Source organism: Necator americanus, chromosome X (assembly GCF_031761385.1).
Source record: "Necator americanus strain Aroian chromosome X, whole genome shotgun sequence".
NCBI classification, from domain to species: domain Eukaryota; kingdom Metazoa; phylum Nematoda; class Chromadorea; order Rhabditida; family Ancylostomatidae; genus Necator; species Necator americanus.
In genome coordinates this window covers 298,136-320,011 of record NC_087376.1, presented here as the reverse complement: position 1 = coordinate 320,011, position 21,876 = coordinate 298,136, and the positions used below count along the sequence as shown (strand labels likewise).

Below are 21,876 nucleotides of genomic sequence, written 5' to 3'. Positions count from 1 at the left end.
GTAGAGAATTGACGTGTGTTCTTTTTGTACACTACAGAAAACAATGAAGTATCTGATCATTTCGACCTTCTGTGATTTTGTCTGCTACGAAATGAGGTACCCGTTTTTTTATGGCCACTCTACTAGGTATTGCAGGTAAAATTCCGTATGCTTCGATTCGTTCCTCGGCTTTTGAAACAGATAGCTTCTCAAGTTGAATCATTCCATCAATACTCCTACTTACTATACACTATATACTTGCCTACATTAGACAGAATGAATCGGATTTTAGGTGCGGATACATTCAATGTCATGCTAGTGCGACCGAAGATTGTGCATGAATGACATTAGTTAACACTCCTCCTTTAGTGATAGATTCGAAAATTTGGTTTAGATTCGACCATCGCTTACTCTCCTCAGAAATATTTTTAGTGAAGTGACTTAAACTTCTTCACGAATTCTTTACCGATTTCTTGAAGGTTAGACTCTAAGCAAAATAGTCGAAGCCTGTTATTTACGTGAAATCATGAATCTCAATGAATGTGTTACAGTTCGGTCCATTGTGCGATTACTCCTTTGGGCACTCTTACAGCTGATGTTGCCACTGCTTTCTTAACACATCTACAACTTCTTTCTACACAACAGTCTTTCCCACAACTGAAATATTAATTTTAGTGACTCATCACTACCACAGTCCGTCTGCATCTTTATCAATATTTTTGATTGAGGTCGAGGAAGAGTGGTTAAATTGAGACTACTTAATAAGCGAGTCAACTGCATCACAAGTGGCATGGAACAGGAAGATGCCATCTTTGAGCTTGCCTTTGCCTTGAAACCGGCCCATGACTCATAGCTAAAATTAGTAATTTCTTGCGATGTACCCAAAAAGTAGAACGATATGCGCGTACGTGATTCCTCACGTAATAACCTAGACGGGTACATTCCGGCTGTTAGTGATGTCATATTCATGCCGATTTACTCTCATGTCTCGCTCTCGCGTTCACAAAGCAAGCAGTGAGAGTAGGTGGGCACGGTTTCGAAAAGTGTGTGATCAGTTATCGATTATCTCCTGTTTTACATCCACCCTCTTTTGGTTTACTGTGCATTCTCTCTTTGGTTGTATCATTAAAATAATTGCTGTGATTTTCCACAATGTGCGCGAAGAAATATTTCCTTAAGTGGGAGTAAAAAATCGAATAGCGAGAACAGAATGAACGTGCATAGGTTATAAGTTTATAGCAAAGGCCTATTTTTAAGAGCTCTGTATGTGCTTTTCTGGATCTAAACCGCAAGCTGTGCTATTCTTCTATTCCTTTTTGTGCTTGATTTGCATCTTTTTTTAAACTTTCAATTTCATTCAAATGTTTGAAATCGCGCTCTTTCAGTACGTTTTCGTACCTTTCTTCGTGTCAAATATGAGATCCCTAGCAGTTACAGGACCTCGACCGAGTACGAGACGCCGATGTTACGGCCCGATCCCCATGTTCCAAACGATGTCCGCTTCGACACTCAACCATTTCCTCTGCGCTTCCCTTCGGTAACGCGCGTGCCTTGTGGTGAAGATCATCGTCCACGGTCACAGAGTGCGGACACTCGTCGTGATTTATTTCATCAAGAGCGGATCTTTCCAGAAGATAAAGAACATGACCGCGTACATTCATATTCTGTTCAGTCTGTTCCTTCGGACCACAGTCTCTGTGCTAGTGACGCGTGCATTCGCGATGACGGTGCTTTACGCCGGGGCGACACGAACGTCATTTACGATGAGGCAGAGGTGGTGACACTACGCCGATCCGTGAACAGCGTGCAGTTTCCGTCGACGTACAGGGAGCGAGCCGACGAGCAACACACGCCGCAGTTTAATAGCTCCGCCCACAATTTCACACAGCACCTGCGGGAGCGCTCTCCATCGAGTAGCTCAGCCTTACTGAATCTTCTATCGCGCTATCCTTCAGCGCGGCAATCCGTGTACCCGTCCATTCCGACCGCATCAACGGCAACAGGTCCGCCACGGATCTATCGCTTTGACGACCGACCTGTTGACACTCATTCGTACCGTACTACGGATGCTGTTCCCGGGTATTTACTTGTTGAACTCTCCGTGCCGAAGCAAGAGCAACCTTCGTTCCACACTGGTCAGTCTTTTCAGCGCTCTCAGTCGTCTTCTCTAAGCAGCCAAGTACACCTGCCTCGAAGCTCTTCAGTGAGCGCCTCTGTTTACAACAGCCTTAGCTATTCGCCAACGCTTGCGCCGTTGACCAGCGACACTGATTACTTAGATTCGCAGAGGTTCACAAACGGCTACGCGACGATACGTAGCCCGGGGACTTCGAAAGAGTTCGACAATCGATCTGAACATAAATTTTACACTGATCTTTCGAACAACAACCACACACTCAGTGCTCGTAATAAACGCTGGGAAGAGCTGCTAGACGTGACGCAGCTTGATTCGCTACTCGCCTCTGTGCTTGAGGAAAACATGAATCGGTCGACAACAGAGTGGAGCAATTCGTTTGCACAAGTACAGAACAGGTAATGACGTCAATGGGACTTACCGTGCATTTATTTGTTTTCTTTCCTCAAATGGCAATTTCTTCTTCTAAAAGTATTCTTCTTTAGATTCAAGAATATGCCCCCGGAATCCAGTAGCAGTGGTGTTCTCCACGGGTTCACAAGTTCCGGAGCGCCAACGCTCCCTCGACGCACAATGTTGGTCTCTAGATCCGGTAGTAATATCGATCTGAAAAGATCTGAATCGGTGCTCGGAACAGCTGTGGAACATCGTGCAACTGAGGCCCCTGAAATGCGTAAATCCGGTGCAATTGACAGTTTCTGGAGCCATACGGTGAATAGTCGGCCGTCATCCCCATTGACTCAAAGAATTGCAGGTAATCTGACGGCTGCAGAACGATTGCAAATGTTGCACGAAGATTCGATCTCAACTATAGGTGCAACAAACAAGCCGGGTACGGGGGTGCAACTAGCAGCAAGACGGGAGCATTATCTGCAGGAAGCTTCATCGACCTCTGCTTACACGTCACATCGGGAGACTGCTATACGACCGGGAACACCAGCGCTGCGGGCTCCCTCCCCCAATTTCTCTGATCTGGATAGTGCCGTGCAGGAGCTGCAGTTTGGTGTACGTTCTACTGGCTATTCTAATAGTGCCCGAAAACTCGGAGGTTGTGCACGTTTTCCAACTGAAGACCAGGCACTGAGTCCACCTCACGGAGGTACAATATCAAGACACATGAATTCGCCTAGCCCAACGGACTCAAATAGTGAGACGTCTTCTATCTATCAGACTCCAACGGGTCTTCCACATCCAAAACCGAAACACAACATAAAGGAGCAGCTGTCAAACGCTGGCGTAACCTCCTACACATTCTCTCGAACAGGGCATCGCATTAGTTCTAGTTTTCCTGTACCAAGTACTGGCAGCGTTGCTTCACGAATCACGGAATTCGAAAAACGCCCTGGAACCCCGACACTGCAAATTGCCAGTGCGCCGCGTCAGGAAAAAAATGCGTTGCCGAGCGGGCCAATGAGCCCTAAATCGACCGTGTACAAGAGTAAACCGGTGATTCACATCGAGACTGGATCGAGAAGCCCGCGCAATCTGAATAGCACCACTTCAGTCTTCGACTTTCCTCCAGCAAAAGTAAGTGGCTAGTACCAGTAATCAAAAGATATATTTTGGTTGTGTTCCTTTTGTTAATAAGTGTTTTTGACGTATGCAGCTGTCGTGTTCGTTTTTGTTTTCATTTCGCAAATGTTGAACGAACAACTGCTCGATGACATACAAGCGAACTGAAACCCGTATTGGCGTTGACTACACGATTTTTTAAAGAATAGTCCAAAGGAAGAAAGAGACACTAGGAAGGGAAACCGCGAAAATAGGCTACAAATCGCATTATATGTATATTATTTATATATCAATATATGTAAAAATACGGACAGATGAGTAAGCTGAAGTGAGTAGCAGCATTTCGCCCATTCGTTGGCAATTAGCTGAGCATGTACGCATAAACTGGTTCTGGTGTCGAATCATGTTGTGCTAAAGATACGGCCAGCAGCGGAGTAGTGGGGCGGCAGATTGATGCGAATGCTTAGTTCTACAATCGTAGTTTTGCTGACCTGCTCGTTCAGCTGCACTTGGTGTTGTAAAGGCTTGACCGCAAACTAGCCGCAAGTCTTACTGCGTGTCTCTATACTTTGAATCTTATTGTTTCCATTTCGTTTAGGCACAGGATGTTATCGGATGTTAGCGATAATCGATCGGTAGTAAGGTAGTGCATCGTTACGGAAACTTCTTTCACAGCCTTCCTTCTTCTCACTTCTGATTTGGATTTCTGCATGATCATAGCCTACACCCTCGTGGCATTTCCTTTTTCTACTTGAGGAATGCTCCCTAGTACGGTCTATGTTCTTCAAATTACATAGATCCTCTGCAGCGATCGACTCGATCCCTCCAATTGTTACGAACTATTCGGTCCCCCACTGAATACTCATGTATCAGTCGTTGTGATTCGTTGACCCATATTTGGAACGCTGATTTTTCTTTTTTTTCCGTTTTTTCCACTTATTTTCAGATCAATACTGCACTTCAAGTTAATGGTTCCATTCTATTCTAAGCTTGGTTTTCCCTTCTGTAGATTTACTATTTCAAAACCGTGTTTGGGTCGATTGGCGCGATAGCAGCGATATACCTAACCAGTTTGCATTCTCTGAAATCTGTTTGATCGATAACTTAAACTTTTTTAAGGGCTTTCTCTCAGAATTTGACAGTTAAGCAATCGGAAAGATTAGGGTGTAATCGTTGTTGACGTCGTAAACTGGAATACACATGCAACAAACCAAAATACTTTGATTTCTTACAAGTTTTGGATACCACAGCATTTCCGTCTCTAAAACAATTAATTATCTATTTGTCCTGAAGTTTAACGTGAAAAAAAAAACTCTGTGAGATTAACGTTGCTGATGTCATTGCTGTTAGCGTATTATTGAACAATAATCCATTGTTTGTTCTTGATGCATTCCAAAGTAGGCGTTAAAGAGTTTTGAGCGGAATTCGTTTTATTGGCCAAAAACACGAAACATTTACCGGTAAGCAAATTGTATGCATGTGAATTTTTTGGATTCATTTGGCAGTTCTGTGTCGCAATTCATGTTGCAATTGAAGTAGATTTTTTTCAGACTCCAGGTTTTGAAATAAATATCTGTTTTTTCTGAGATTACTTCTTTTCCAGTGATCAGAAACTCATTTTGGAATTAGATCACAAATAGCTGCTTCCATTTCCCAGTTTTTCTTATTTTTGTAACTGCCCTCTTAATACTGTTATCGGGAAGTTCCAATTTAGGATTTGTCGACTTACACATTTGCACATGTTTGCATCTTCTTCTAAGTTTTATTCCCCAGAGAAAACACCTGTGTATGTCCAGTATTTCTTGTTCCACTTCTCTATCCAACAAATGTTATTTAAAGCTTATATTAGGCTCTCTTGTGCGTAGCTTTGATTTATTATTATTTATTGTTATCATCACTACTATTATCACTGGTGACAGTTGTCCAAGGAAATCTTAAATGTTGGGTCCTTAACACAGGCAAGGTTCACGATGTAGGAATCACAGACATCAGGAGCTCCCGGGGTCAATTTACCCTACGTGCCAACTTTGACACTCAGAGTGAAGAAATGAATTCGCCTAATGTGAATAATTGATGACACAGTCTGGCAAAGCAAGTCTCTACACGAGTACAAGTAAAGAAGTCCATTTTCAATATTTCATTTCATTAATTATAGTCGGATCAATACGACATGAATCACGAGTGTAGTTGCGATGCATTTGCGTACGCGCTCGAAACGGCGCGGTGGAGGTAGCAGTTGGAGCCGAGATGGGACCGTCGCAAACTGCAGCGTCGCAAGCTGCAGTGGTAGTGCCACCAAAGGTTTCATCACACTCCTAGCCGCTACGCTCCACCGAAGCGCCTCGAGAGAAGTCGGTTACGCAATTGCGTACGTGCTTCATGTCGTTTTGACCCTACCATATACGAGGATAAAAGGATTGACTCCGGGGAGCTGATCCCTTTCTGTGCAACTGTGTCCACTCCTAATCGCTCTGTCTGTTGGACTTGTAGACGTTGTTTTGGATTTCCCCGGTTATATGTACAAACTACGTTTCAAACCCTAACTAGTAGGTGACAAAATCCAACATCGGAAATTTCACCAAAACTTCCTTCGATGCTTATTTTCTGCAGGGCCCTTTCTGAATACGATCTTCTGAAAGGCGATAGTTCCTACATTTTAAAGCTGAACAGTACAAGCACTACAATCTTTTTTCATACAGTGTAATATACGACAAACTTCTTCATCTATTCCTTTCTCTATAACCTTCTAGTGCAATTCTTTCAAATTTCACTATTTTGCTGTTGTGCGATTTTATGACTCTACCTATTTTCAATTAGTACGCACGTTCCCTTTCTTGAGAAACGTAATATCTTCGTGGTAGGACGAAATTGATCGCTTAATAAAGTGACTGCGGTGATATTCGTGCCGGAATGGTTTCTGTGTAAACCGGCATTAGGGCAAATGGTTTGCTTCCATATGGTAGCTTCTTGCCTTCTACTTTTTGATGTCATGTTCGAAAAAAATTGGAGCCATTCTATAAGTTCGCCGCGCGATGCTAAGGCTAGTTTCCGAAGCTTGTTTACAAGGCAGAATGGCCGAAAGAAATGTGTTGACTACCTCTCAGAGCGTCTCGTTTCTGTTTATCTTTACGATAGCTTCATCTGAAGTCAGTTTGCACGCTCCCCAGCAAGCCACCTAGTCAGACTCAACGGGCGTCCTCATGAGTACGCACCGCCAGCCCTGTTCCCTGTTCTCTTTCTGCTCTCACACCCATATAGGTTTTTTTCCCTTGAAATAATAGTGTCTTGCTAGCTGGACGTGGTACAGTGTTTCACGTTATCTCGTTTAACACATCTTTACATTTCCTAGGAGTGAATTCCAAGTAAAATCCTCGACGATCTGGTATTTACTTTTCGTAAGTCGTTATACAAGTTATAGACAGTATCGCTCTTACTTGTGTTAGTCTATGCTAGGCATATACGTGATTTGTCGACACTTAGATCCGATTCTGACATTGGCATTTATGGTTTTGTTGTCACTTAGAGAGAAATAGAAAGAAAAACTCGCTCTTATCTCGGACCATACGATGTCCCGACTGAAAATGTAGCGATTCAGTAACGTTTAGTCGTGTACATGTCTATAGGTTTTGTCCTTCTTGTTCGTGGCTTTTGTTGTTGTCCAATCTAACTGTGCTGGACTTTCCACTTACATGCATTATTTGCGCAAGGCTCCTTTGAGGCATCGCGTGAGGACTGTTGACATGGTCTTTAAGAATTTGCGCAAATATTGCAGTTGGTGTGCCGTAAAGCTCTCTGATGAACAAAGCTGGTTTTAGTATCATGATGTCCAGAGAATCCAACTGGATTATGAGCCTTCATGCACGCTGCTGGACGTAAAACTCTGTCTTTTCTCACTTTGACGTCCAGGTGATATTCTTCGTTCCAAGGTTCCTAAGTTAGAGCACGCTTTCTGTATAGGAATGTGCGATCTATTACCGACGCAGACATATTTTCAATTTCGCTGTTTCTTCTTTTTGTTAAAAGCAGCATACCACGAATCTGACGTGATGAGGGGATCCGCAGGAAGAGCTAGGCATGTAGTTGTATATTCCGGGATTCGATTTGGTTCGGCTCATCTCTGACTAGTCGTCGTTAAAAAAAAAACGGCTTGGAAGACGCCGTTTTTAGGACAACTTCAGTTGGAACTCGCCACCACTGTGCACGCACCGCATCCAAGCGCGAGCGGGCGAATATTAGTTCTGTCCTGTCACCAGTCTATTCAAGTGAAATCAATGAATAGACTGCTTAAGGGACCGGAACGTCTACACAGAGGACCGTTCTAAAGTACTTCGTACGGACTAACGCGGTTCTCACGACTTTTTTCTAATGACAATTAGGGAAAGATAGGCGGGACCATTCCAGAACCCGTGAATCTACAACCCCATCTATAGCTTTTCCTGCGGATTCCCTGAACACATCAGATTTGTGGTATGCTGCCTTCAAGAAGCAGGGTAAATCTCTCCTTTAGACTGCAAGTCACAGTTTACTTTGTTTTACAAACTGAAATTTTCCCGTTTAAATCAGAGTATAGTCAGATCAGAAGATCTCAATTTTTGTTGTAGAGACTGTAGATTAAGTTTCGTATGATGTACGATCATTCTAAATCAATATCATTTCACTTCAATGACGTTAAATGTGGAGATACGATTCTAGGGCACATCTTAAACACTAAACGTGCGTATAAGTCCTTCGTAAATTTTCAACGGTCTTCACATTTTTTTTTTTGGAGCTTTTGATACGCCGAATTCAAGAGCCCACTTATTGGGGAAAAAGAAACATAAACTTGTACTAATAATATCTCTTCACGCGCACTTATAATATTCAGCCTTATAGTAATAATTAATAAATTATTTGTCATTATCGTCCATTCGAAGTAACCCCCGTCTTGACGCAGGTTCGAACCCTGCACTCTTTCATACTCTGTGCCACGCACTACGTCTCTTCTAAATCCTTAAAGGTGACGTCATATTTAGGAGGATGCCTTAACATTCCTAAGCGACCGAAAAAATGGATGCTGTAGTGGCAGCTCACCAATCATTCCGACTAAAATGATGACTAGACCGTAAAAGTGACTGAAGACGATCTCACTGGGAGGTCATTAATTCAGAGTTTCAAGGGTAATTAGCGGGTATGAAAACAAAAGTTAGTGCTGCGCTGTTCTGAGTTTGAGTGATGTTGTTGTTATCGCTCGTAACATTTCTCAAACACAGGTACCAGTAAGAAAGTATGTCTGCTTAAAAAATATTCAAATATCAAGCCAAAAAGAGTGTTTCTATAGATCACGTTAGAAGTTCATAGATTACCCTAGGAAGGCACCAAACCCTAAGTACTAGGTGCATCGAAAACGCTAAAGAAGTATGAGATCGATTATCATTTATCGTCAACGAACCACGCGTATTCTTGATCAAGGTAGTCTAGTCTAGATCACTTACTATTAGGAGCCAAGGCCCGTCATTGTACGACTCAAATGGAGAAACATAATCATTGTCTGAGGCAGTGTTCACCGGTTTTCACGTCTTGTCTCTCTACTCGACATCATTTACCACAGCTTTGTTGGCCGTGTCGCTCTGTCCCCTTCTTCAAACGTTATCTCACAAATTTTACCACACACTCGTAACTCGAAATTTCCCCGTTGTGTTCTATGGCACTGGTTGGTTCACCTACCCAACCATGTGTCCCTCTCAATCCTTGAATGTTCGTGGAAATTTGTGTTGTACGGACAATCTTGTGCTTCATATGATGGTGCGCAAGTTTCATCCTTGTCTTCAAAAACAAGAGTTAGCAGAATTCCACGACTCGATTTCTTCCATACTGGATAAACCACCGCAGATTTCGGGACTAACAGAATGTAGGGAACGCTGCCGCTTCTGCCTGGATATCTGACTTTCTCTGGTTGTACCTTTGTAATTTTAGATGTTTCGTGAAGATTCCCTAACTAGCAACGGTTTGCCTATGACCAAGATTTCAGATTGCGTGCCACACTAGAGTGTTTGAGCAAAACATTGCAAGTTTTGAAGTCAGCTTCCTCAATCGATGAAAATCTGTTGTCAGTTTAAAAAAAAAATGGCAAAACGTTATTAGGTGTTTCAATAATTGTTTTCTTTAATAGAGCCGGACATTAGGTGTCTCGTAGGGGTGATCTGTTGCCACAAAACCGTCCCTCACGTCGTTCTTTCGAATAATTAGGTGATATAAGCGTGGCCGAGATCATACTCGTGATCTACACCCTAGCCGTATCTTTCCGTAAAAATATCCCAACGTCATCAATTTTGTCGCGTGCTGCCTTTATTTTTTGGCGCTATTTCCTTGCAGGCGTATGTCACACAACTCAGTCACATCGATGTATCTTTTGGGCCTCTGGTAATTGGTGGTGTTCTATGGACTAAGTAACGAATAAATCTTTCCGCTTTTTGATTTTCGATCTCCTCTTACGTTCCATTTAATTCCCTTCGATGTCGTACGAATATAACCTCTTTGTGGTGAGTTGAGCGTGGTGACATAGTCAGCCAGAGCGTGTTAAGCATCGTTAGCTCTCAGCTCCTTATATGGTTTTCTCTGCGCTGCTTGCGAAAGTGTTCTGCACCTTGAGTAGTTATTTGTATGTCTTAGGTAAGGTTATTCAGCGTCGTTTCTTCCTCTTATGCTTTAAATAACTGTGACGGCCCTCAATATCCATGTGTTTTTATGAAATGCAAATACGGAAAATCAGGAGACGAAGGGAGACTACGCCAAAACTGCTGTAGAAAAGAAAGTTGCTGTGCATTTACTGACTTATTATCTAATGCAGACGCTGTAAGTGGAGCATTCTCATTCTCTTCCGTAAAATTGCAGAAGATTCCGGTGCTGGTGAGCTGTTTGCGAAACTTTAGTGTCATTGAAATCCCCTCACGTTAGAGGTTTCTCAATAGAAGCCCTTATTTTTCTTTCATGGCTTCACCCCAATGTGTGAGGCAGCGAATAGCTTTAGGCAAAATATCACTAGTACTTGTGATTTTTCAAATGACTCACATCGGCAACTTTTTCGAAACAACGAAAGCAATGCTTACGAAGGGAGGAGTTGTTAAACAGAAATGATTTCTAGTGCTCGTTTTTCTTGTTCCATTTAAAATCTGTTGGAAGTAAATCTCCTTCTAACAAAAGGTGATCTTGCATTCACGCAGTCGTGATTGTTATTCCCTTACAATCAGGATAAATTTCCAGTCACAAACAACTTCGTCAGGGTTTCCTACTCGGTGTTTTCTTACAACCTCGTTTTTTTTATCGTTTATTGTGAATTTTTTAATACCCCGCAGCAGTTATGAATTTACTAGGTTGGAGAATAGGTCTAAGCGTTTTTTTTTAAGTGAAAAGTGTCGATAAAAAAGAAAATATTCCCAAAATATCATATTATTAAAAGCACGCCTTCACACGCCACAAAACTGTCTTATTACGATTTCTTAGTTCTATTGAATCTTTTTCAAGATATTTAGATATGAATATTAAGAGGATAAACTATAGCTTTTCTGACATCTCTACGTACATTTCTTGCATTTAATGGAGACGATTAGGCCTCTGAAGCTGCTGAGAGCGATGCCATGTATGGAGAAGACCAACTCTTAAAAATAGCGCTCTCTTTGTCTTTACGCTTCAAAATATCCAATTATGACCCAGTTGTCAAGAACTGAGGGAGGTTTCTTTTTTTTTTTTTTTGAAAGCAAAAGAACTACCACAAATTAGTCAACAGTTTACTTCCACTGTTCTTCTTCCAATCATTTCCAACTATTTCCTCTCATTACTCCCATACTTTTTGATGCTCGTTAATGGTTTTTTCATGCTTATTTTTGTGTTTTCCATGTTTTCAAGGATTTTTTTTGTTGTTTTTGAAGTATTGCATCCATTATTCTATGCCCTCTATGCGCAATAGAAATCTCACAAACAGCTTCAGCTGCCTTATCAACACTATTAATTGCAGAAAAACTGAAGATGTCGATAATAGTCCGTTTTTTCGAATTGACTTTGCATTTTAGTGTTCTGAAAAATCAATAAAATTAAATGATAGAACGTAACTAAATTCAAAAAAAACTCTCTCGACTAATCCCCCATCCTAATACTTTTTTACGTTTAAGAGTACACTTAGAGTTTACTGCTACAAGCAGCTCACCATTTAGAATAAAGAGAAATGTGGTTGAGGATTTTGAAATATTCCCAATTGTTCACGCCTTTAATTAGAGGGCGTAAGGTATAATCTGAAAGTGCTATTCATTCTAAGTATTCTGATCTAAAACAGCTTTGAGTTGGGGAATAGGCATTAACACATAAAGGTAGTCTTTGAGACGTTACTTTTTGTAAGGGTTTTCAAGACTTGGATCCGGAAAGAAGTGTTTTCGGTGAACTCAGTTTTTTTTTTTGGAGCTTTTTCGTTTTGCTATGCGTGTATTTCCCATCCATGATAATTGCTGAGCAGTAGGACTGTTCTAGCTATTGACTTCGATTGTCTTAAGATTCGTTGCCATCACGCCAAACATCCCCTTTAGTAACCAAGGTGGTAAACTGCGAAAGCGCAAGACAGGATCGGGCGAGGCAAAGTCACTGGCGGAGCAATCAAAACTACTTCACATTGCCGAAACATTCGTCCGGTCAGTCTGCATCAGTCTGTCCTAGTGAAGTTCTATCCTGCTTTTTCCTGAATGTACGCACAATATTGTTAAAACTAGATAGTCAACCTGGCATTTACTAAATATTCCCTCGTTCTGCCTTAAAAAAGGACGTATGCGTACTTTATACTTTATCCTGTGTTAAATTGAAGCTATTTTTTGCAAAGACGGTCTTAAGATTCTGCTCCAGTGGTTTTGCTAAAATTAGTGACATAAGTGTTTTTGAGAAAGATTTGCCAAGATCTCTGTTTCAGAAGAACTCAGCGAACATCTGAATAATTTTAGTACTCTGATGGGTCCATAGTTTGTTTATTGCAAGGTATATGTTGCCTTACAACAGATATATATGCCATCTCGCGCTATCCTTTCTTTGGAACCAGATCAAATAATTCTGATGAAATGTGAGGAGCAGCAGTTTTGGTTTCGGGGAAGTGAATTGTACATATATCTTCTTTGGTGGAAGTCCCGTCTTTCTCCGAACATTTACAAAACTCTGGTTATAGTTACTTTATTTCTACTTCCGCAGGTGTTGTTTATATTGGTTAGCTGGGCTAAGAAATACGAATATATGTAATTGCAACCGCTTTATGCCATAACCAACTTGCTCCTGAAAAAGAAACCTACCATCTTTTGTACAGTTCCTGCACCCGGTCCACTGCTGATCTGACCATCAGACTCTCTTCAATTTCTTCAAAGGTTGTTTGACCTGGCCAGGTTAGAAAATCAAGCACGCCACCCTAAGTAGTAGTACAGCAGTGAAAATTTTAAAGCAGAACGTGGAAATTATTTGAGTGGGATAAATGGGGTTGATTTAGGGGAGCGCATTTTCCAACTCGTATGACGGATCTCAATCTCACTGATCTGTAGATCATCATTTTGCTACCTTAAGGGGCATGGGTGCGTCGAAAAATGCTTAAGTACAGTCATTGTGGATACCCAGTCCGCAGCAGCCAATCTTCGGTTGGCATAAAGCCAAACAACGATGGCGCATCGGTACTAGTGCGTAGTACAATTCTCACCACATAGTGCTCCAAATGAAATGACTGTTTTTGTTCATGCTAAGTGGCAACAAAACAATAACCAAACATCTGTGCTTTAACACCAGTCGGTGCAGCTGTTCGCAAATTTGTCAGAGCTCTAGAAGTATTTTCTCCATATATCAGAAGCGATCTATCTAAACATCAGATTTCTTCCTTTGGTTTCTCCACATTCAAAGTTCAGCATGTATCTGAATCATTGCCTCGGAAATGCTGAATTTTCGCAAGAGATGAATTAAGCACAAGGAGCCAACGAAAAACGAGTGAAAGAGCGGTTGTCAGTGTTCGTCTCATCATTTCATACAAATTTCCCAAGTATACATGAAAGTGACCGAGTCCTACAGATCCCGCTTGAATGCAACAGGAAAGAAGGAAACGTCGATTTCTTCTCGAGTCTTGTTGAGAACAACTGTCAACAAGTGTCAACTGTTAACGGCGACGTTGAGGTTAACTAGTCGGTTTCCGATGACCCGAGGAGGTGTGACTCATGTGGATGTTATACATGCTGTATGTGACTTTGTAAATGGAGTAATAAGGTGTACACAATTTAAATTAGATGCCTTCTTTGTAGGCGTCTCTTCACGAAAACACTGACTTTACAAACAAGAATATAAGCTATGTATATTGCCTGTGTTATCTTGTGAATTCTGTTCAATCACTTGCAAAGCTTAGCAAAATTATGGTGTTGTCTTTGAAAGAGTTTGGAGATTACTCTAGCCTTTTTTAGCCAAGCAGTAGCTGCCTAGGAAAAGATAAAAATAAGCGCACATGGAGTACATATTTCGCCATTTTCGAACTTTCACGAAAACCTTACTCCTTACTTTTATGAGGGTCTAAGGGCGGGGAGCAAAGCATATTTTCGCAGACGTCGTCCAAAGTGATGGCTCTTATTGCTTTTGATATTTCCGTGTCCTGGATTTGCTGGCTGAATTGAGCGGTTCATTGCGGCACTTAAAACTAAATAAACTAATAAATAAAGTATCTACATCTCTCAGGTACGCAATGCGTCGCTAAATCGATTGGTGCAGACTTGGAAAGAACGTTTCTTATTGGCACCTACATAAAATATATATATATATATATTGAAGGCTGTTGAAAGAAAACAAATAAATAAGAGAAAAATCCTTTGAAAAATCAAAAAAAAAAAAAAAGATTTCAAAGCTTTCGACTAGGAGAGTTTTGCTGTGAATAACTGATACTTGTACTTAACAGAGATCTGAGTTTTGTATGCTCTACTGAATTTGTTTCGCTGCTTCTGAGACTGAATCTTAGTTAAATTCGTTGAGTAGATAAGAGCGGTTTATTTTTCATCTGAATTTTTTTTTTTGAGTGAGGACCACCGAATAAAAGGAAACTAAGGAAGAAACTTCAGGAGGTCAATAACAAATATTTTCCATGACAATCATAATAGAAACCAATTTAAACCACCAGCCTTCCTCCATTCCAAATATATGTAGTGGAAAGAATTGTTGTCGGAACGACTTATTGTTTCGATCTCATCTGTTCACAGATATCTTAACGAATTGTCTTCTCAATTTATCGTGTTTATTGGATCTCTTATTAACGCTCATGTCCTACTGTCCATTTTGTTCCTTGTCGCTAGTGTGCTTAAGTGTCGTCGAAAGTCTGAGTGTTTGACCGGTTTTCTTCTCACAGACAACTCCAACGGGTCAACCACAGGACTTTCGGGATATTCTGAAAGTATTATCAGTAGTCCTTTGGCGATGAAGGACATGGCAGTACCTCCGGATGCTGTTCATTGCGAGTGTTCGCTACTAGTGGCACGAGCGCCGCGTCTAAAGATGGAAGTAGCGACGCGACGACTGCGGACGGCTGCAACACCAGATAGGCCGCGCCCGCGATCGTTGTCGCGATTTTTTGAGACGATCGTGCGCAAAATGTTTGACTCGCAACGAAAGCCTAAAGATGTAAGTGATAGATTTGAACAGATTGGTTCCACATTAATACGCATGGTTAGTAGGGTCTTTTTCAATAAGGCGAATGAAATGCTGTACTGTTGAAAGGAAGCCATTGCCATAAGACGGTTCGCTATGAACATTGTAGGAAGACATGTAGACATGTAGGATACAATATATTTCAGCGAGTTTACAGAAGAGAATTAAAAATTGGAGCTTGGAACTGAGAACTGGAAGAAAAAACTACTATTGTATATAGCAAGAACGGTTGTATTGGATTATATATTTTTGCGATAATTTTAAACTCCCTGTTTTTTCATGCTCTATTCAATGAAAACGTGATTCACGCTGTCGGAATTTTTTTGGTCTACCAACTTATTGCTAGTTTGTCATTCAGTTTGGTTTGCAATGATTTCTCAGAAAATCAAAGTGCGGATCTTTTTCTTTTTGCAATCCTCATTTTTTATAAGCTCTGGCAGTACATTCGTGATATTCACGCCTAACTCCGCTCTACACCATCTCTTATGCTATTTTTATTTAATTGTTATTAATGTTTTATAACCGGTGGTGAAAGGAAAGATAATGCACTCTTCCATACTTGCTAGTTGAATATTAACTTGTTAGTTCTCGAACATCTTCAATTGCAGATGAGTATATTTCAGTGAGAATTATTCCAGATTTCGCTATTAGTTCTGCTTCATTGTTTTACGCAAATTTCTGCAGGTTATTTAGCTATCTAGCATTCACTGACTTATATAATCTACTTGGTTGCGCTCGGAGAATTTTCGAATCCGAGGATCAGAGAACAGGAAGGACTGAGAGGCATCAATTCGTTTGACGCAGCAACACTTTACGTCTAATTGAGTAAACAATGTAATTTAACAATTCCTTCTTCAAATAGTTACTTCGTCGAGTAAACTAATGCCGAATGTCTCTGACTTGTACTTTTGTCCCTCGTTTCCTGGACTTCTCCGACGTTTTCACCGTTTGCAGTGTCCTCTTTGCAAAAGTACATCTCGAACTCTCCCTCAATATTAAAACTTTCTTTAGAAAGCTGTCTTTGATATAGAGTGGGGTACGAGTTGTTTTCATTAATTTCCGGTGGCTTTGGGTCACTTTGGACCTCTTAAATTTAGTGATGCATCCTGCAAAAAGAAAAGAAAAGAATTACACACATAAGAGTGCATGTTTGTTCCACCATCGATCTCGCTTTTTTATTTCCTTTTCCGATCATCACACGACCTTCTTGAATGACCCGCTAGAGACTTCTCGTTTTCTTCCATTCGAAATCACTCATTAACGTGTGGGGATGCGTACAAATGGATATCTCACTTTTGAAGCTTGGACCAAAACCTGTGTTTTGAACATCTTCTGCAGTTTAGTGTGATGGGGGCGGAATTACGCATAGCAGCATTGACGCTGGCAAAATTCTAGGTTTTACTGTGTATCTGATTGTAGTTCATGCATCATTACAATCCGTTACTATTTACTTTTTTTCCTAAAAATTTTTTTCAAAGCAACTATTTAGAATACTTCTTTTCTACTCCCCTAACATAGTTAACCAGGCATTGCCACACAAAAGTTAAAATAGCTTAGATGCTCTGCTGGCATCTCAAAACCTTCTAAGCGTTTATAAATTAACATGAGAGGAAGATTGAAGATCACAGTTGGAAAACAAATTGAACTGTTCACGCATATGATTGCGCATTTGAGCTAGCGAAATGCGAATGAAGAGTCTGAGACTTTTTCCTCTCCAACCTTTTCTCAAAGCATTTGCATGTGCACCCTCACAATTTGTTTTCCCTACATACAAAGTTTAAAAAAAGCTCCAGGACAGTTTCCAGGGGTTTTATGTGTTTTAAATTGGCTGAATATTCTCTCTGGCATAGGAAAAAAGTTTTTGTATTGATGTGCAGCATTTTAGATGTTTCAAACTTTTGGCAGAGATGTGAAACTTCAGATTTAGGTGCGCACAACCTTCAGTTAATGTAGTGGTTGCAACTGCTGTGTCATAGCTCCGCTCCCCAGTTATATGCAGTCCCATTGTGTTATTGTTGGATGTCCCTCCAGCATTTCCTGGTTTGTGGGTTCTAATTCACCTTTCTCGCTCTTCACCTATGAATCAAACTTGAGGAACAAGTACGCAATTTTCCCACTGCTGTTTCGATGACCTAGCATCGAGTTTAACCAGTATCGTACAAACAAACCATTATGACAAAGTTGTTTTTGAGTTGGTATATGACATAAACGATCAAAAAATGAAGGGAAATACAGGATAATCAGGAGATTCTTTACTTAGTGCTAGTCCATCCCCACTCTGTAGATGATCTCTTTCCGAAAAACACACCAACAGAGGATGAGTTCAACGCTTCATACTACATGTACACCCACTCAGATACTTTCATACATACACACTATGTCGCCCCGCCCAACCTCGCTGATTCCACCACTGGTTTACTGGAGACAAATAGTGAGCCAGTCAGCTGGCACAGACTTTGTTGTTGCTGGAGTACTCGATCTCTATCGATTCGCTATTCTGTACATATATTTGGGCATGTACTTGTGAGCTATAAAACGTTCAAAGTGCTGCGATTGATCCACAGTTTGCACGGATGAAGTTGACCCTTATATAATAAATGTATCTGGATATCAATAAGTGTTACGCGGAATATGTGCTGGGACCGCGAAATTTACGTGTTTGGAAATTACTAAGACATAAATGTGTAAGTAAAAGAATAAAGTAAATAACGTATACTTTGGAGCAAAGTGTAGTCAGTTGATTTCAGTTTTCTCCGCAAAAATTGCCAGATGTGAGCGAAACGCCGCAAAATCAGAAGTAAGTGAAATCTCAGATATGGTAGGATTAAAATGACCCAGCGTCTTGTGGAGTTGCGCAACCAGCTGCGCTCGAGCGGCGCGTTGGAGCTAGCGGTTGCCATCGAGTTAGGACCTCTACTCATTCGAGTGCACCCGAGCACGTAACTATACCATGCCTCGGGTCGTTTTAATCCGGCTATGTCGAAGGAGTGTTGCTTGTACTTTACAACAATATGCTTATGTTTAGGTTAAGTCGGCACTCCAGTGATCTCTCCATAAACGAACCATCTAAGAATGCGTCACCAAGGTAAACACCTTGTTATCTTCCTTCTTCTTTCAGTTTTCATTGGCATCTGCTTTGGCGTTTTCTGTTGGATGAACTATGTAGGTATTGATGGTGCTTTTTTTTATATATTTAACCTTCAGTTTTTGCTCCCGTATACTTGCCATTTTCCGATGTTATTTTTGGACGAGAACTGGAGTTTCCCTATGTAGTTAGTGGATAACAGTAGCGCCCCATCATATCCATACAAGTCTCACTTCTTCCTCTTATTTTATTTTCATCTTCTACAACGTCAAAGTAGTCTCCCTCACAGTTAGAATGCATCGGATTCACAAATCTGCATTGCACACAAATAGTGTTTGTATCACCGCAACTCCACAAAACTTTTCCAGATGTTTAGGAGGGACATCTTAAGTTAGTACCTCAGTTCGGTAGTTTTTTTTCCGCATTTGTGACCACTTTAAGGTCTACTTTCCAATCTTAGCTTCTGCTTTTCTTAATTTTTTTTGTCTATACGTTCCCTTAATTTCTAGAATCAATGGACATTCGAGACCGAACAAATTGATTCATAGTGATAGCAGAGTAAGTTTTTTTTTTCTGTCTATACGTGTTAGTGTTTAGCAGAAATATGCTTTTATTCAGCCCGATGTTGACTCTTCTTCCGGAACTTCTGATGGTTCGCTTAATGCTACGCATGGTGCGAAGAATCTTGAAGAAAGCGTCTCACTGTGAGTTCATTGTGTGGTTTAGTGAGTTTAATGAACGTTTACATGACTTTTTCTTTTTTCTACTAGCTTTTCACTGCAGCTTGATTGACAAGAGCATCGATGTTCATGGGCGAAGTGGAGCTTTTCCACAACTCAAGAGCGCACCTATCAGTTGTCCCAAGTGAGGCTATAAGAACAACATATTTCTCTTATCATTAACTTGCTTCAAATCCTCGTTTTCTGATGTTTCCAATCATGAACTGTTTCAAACGATAATTTTGCAGGTTTCACTATCCCCAAGGTATTCCTGTGTCAACGATTGAGAATGATGCCGCTCTTCGTCGCGTTTGCCGAGTTTTTAGAGAGTTTCCAGACGAACAGGTGACGTTTTCTTTATCTTCGTTTTCCTGTTGATACGTATTGTGGGCAACATGTTGCTGTGAGTTTATTTCTTTTCTCAAACGACGCCTTCTCATCGCTTGCTGCATTGCTTGAGTTATTTTCGGAGAAAAAAAGTATCGAAGTTTGCGGGGATGTTTGTATACTACAAAGGGAAGGATAACAATAGTCAAACTTCCTAAATTAATGTTCGTTCATGACTAAGAAATAACGTTCGTATTGGTTAAATTTTGGTATTCTAAAGTACTAATACTGTTGCTTGAAGTTCTGCTACTTTTGTGTCAAAATTTCACTTTCCTTTAAGGCTATACATGCTCGTGTGTTATCATACGGAACTGAACGGTTGAGTATCTCGTGCATCTTACTGCGTTGACCAATTTTTGGGGTTCTACGGTGGAATTGAGCCCAATAACAGCTCTCACCTGCACCGCGCAACTAACAGGAATTTGTCAGCAGTGCTCTTTGTAGCTGAGGTTTATTTCTCTGGCGTAAGATGATTGAAGCAGCTGTTGACCATCTAAGGAAATGCAACAGCGTTCTCGAGTAAGCTTATATTGGCGGCTAACATTTAATTGTTAATTGACAACGCAGCTGCCCCTATATACCGCTTAACTGATAGAGTTTAAAAGCTTCTGAAGTTGCTGCGTGTCCACTACATGTTGTAACTCTTTTTCTGGCAACTATGAACTCCTAACCTTTTGATGACAACGCAGCTCAACGGCGAGATGCGCTTTTTGGTCCTGTAGGACAGTGCGGCTCAACATTGAGTCGCACACCTAACGGTTATCTTTCATGATTTTCCGATTTCTTAAAAAGTTTTTTGTACTTACCTGGTTCATTATCTTCGAGTATGACACGCAACATAGGGAGCAAAACCATTCTTCTTTTTTGAAAGCAAGAGAGAAATTCAAACGTTATATTGCAGACCACACTTTCTGGTCATTCTTTGAGAACGATTGATGCAAAAATGGTTCTTAAATTTGACATAGGTTGGAAAGGTTCATCTCATATTTGCGCCTCTTAAAAGGGATATATTGTCTTCATACGATTCTGGGTCGAAACGACACTAACGATTTTTTTCCTAGGTTTGTAGATTTTCTCACAACTTGCATCGAACAGTTCTAAGAAAGTCTTGATCTTGTAAAATCTGTCGTCACAAAACTGACTACTATCGGCAAAATGAAGAGAACTGGGTAGCTGCTCGAATTGAGTGCTCGTCATCACTTTTCTAGCAATGGAATCCCAACCAATAGCAGGACTAGAACTCAAATAATCTCTTAGTTTAGGCGTCTGCACTGCTCCCATTTGTATACATAATCCGATAATTTTGTTTGATTCCAGCAGCATATGTGTCACGAAGCTACGAATTTTTGGCCTTGCCCTCTTTATTTGCTTCTTCGACAAATAGTGACAACATTTCCTTGATCAAATATAGCTTTTAAAAATCGATTGGTTCGTGACAATTACGTGGCTGTAGACCATAGTGTTGAGAAACTTTACAGTCTTCATGACTTTCTTCGCCGCTGTACCGTTGGTCTTAACTCTCACTCTCTGACGCCGACAATTTCTTATCACATTCCTTATTCGCAGACACTATTAACGCATTACTGAAAATAGATCATTTCCTGCAGCTTCTATTACGTCTCCATCGGATTCAACGAGTAATGCAGATTAAATCACGTCACATGTAAAAAATTCTGCATAAGAAATGGTAACCGAAGGAGAAGGCGGCTCATCGTTGAGCCGCGATAGCATGATCTCTTTAAATGTGCTCGTTCCACGTGCCAGACATACAAAAACGTGCGCTTTCATCAATGGGTTAAAATTTTGGTGCAAAACTTTTACTCAACCTAATAAATCAACATTAGGAGGAGATATCCAATGAAAGAGCTCTCTACCTCGTTTCGTAGTCATCTTTTCTCTAAATGTAGGGCATCATAGTATACGAGGCCGAGTAGAAAAAAAAAACATGCTCAAATATTTGCTCGCGAATGGCAATTTTACAAAGATTTGTCGGTGCACGACAGGGTCGCTTGAGATCTTGTCCATGTGCAGTTGCTATTTGAAATTGCTGTCCCACTTTGTCACTAACACCTTGTCCAGTCACACTGACATTGCTTGGAATGCGTAATGAGGTTCCCTTGAGAGTTGCATTACTAAGGAAATCTTTTACTGTGGATACGACATTTTCAGAAATTAAAGTTTCAAGTGATTTTGGGCTAACAAAGCAGTGTTCAGTCCGCAGAAATTTTTGTCGCAAAGAGGGACACCATTGCAAGACAATGAGAAAGGGGATTCAAAACCTTGCAAAACAGCAAGCGCTTCATTCAGATATATGCCGAAATCGAATACATTTGGGAAACGTGAATGGCAGTTCAAATGGGAGCCGAAGATTCTTTAAAATCATTTCAATTTTCTAA

At 40.8% G+C, this 21,876-nt stretch overlaps 1 protein-coding gene across 3 annotated transcripts in view; it reads left to right on the top strand.

Moving 5' to 3' along the window:
* Window positions 1–1,340: 1,340 nt before the first annotated feature.
* Window positions 1,341–21,876, top strand: part of RB195_021077 (uncharacterized protein) — a gene marked incomplete at both ends in the record, with an annotated part of 37,666 nt that continues 17,130 nt past the window's right edge. Inside the window, 12 exons of one of the 3 annotated variants that reach the window (XM_064207614.1) lie at window positions 1,341–1,363; window positions 1,417–2,511; window positions 2,599–3,640; window positions 10,374–10,456; window positions 12,145–12,279; window positions 14,845–15,262; window positions 18,037–18,086; window positions 18,315–18,374; window positions 18,884–18,932; window positions 18,993–19,078; window positions 19,158–19,238; window positions 19,342–19,438. In XM_064207614.1, coding sequence (XP_064063496.1) covers window positions 1,341–1,363; window positions 1,417–2,511; window positions 2,599–3,640; window positions 10,374–10,456; window positions 12,145–12,279; window positions 14,845–15,262; window positions 18,037–18,086; window positions 18,315–18,374; window positions 18,884–18,932; window positions 18,993–19,078; window positions 19,158–19,238; window positions 19,342–19,438 — 3,219 coding nt within the window. Of the gene's footprint in view, window positions 1,364–1,416; window positions 2,512–2,598; window positions 3,653–10,373; window positions 10,457–12,144; window positions 12,280–14,844; window positions 15,263–18,036; window positions 18,087–18,314; window positions 18,375–18,883; window positions 18,933–18,992; window positions 19,079–19,157; window positions 19,239–19,341; window positions 19,439–21,876 lie in introns of those variants that run through there. The other 2 variants (XM_064207615.1, XM_013449388.2) reach the window with 2 other exon arrangements.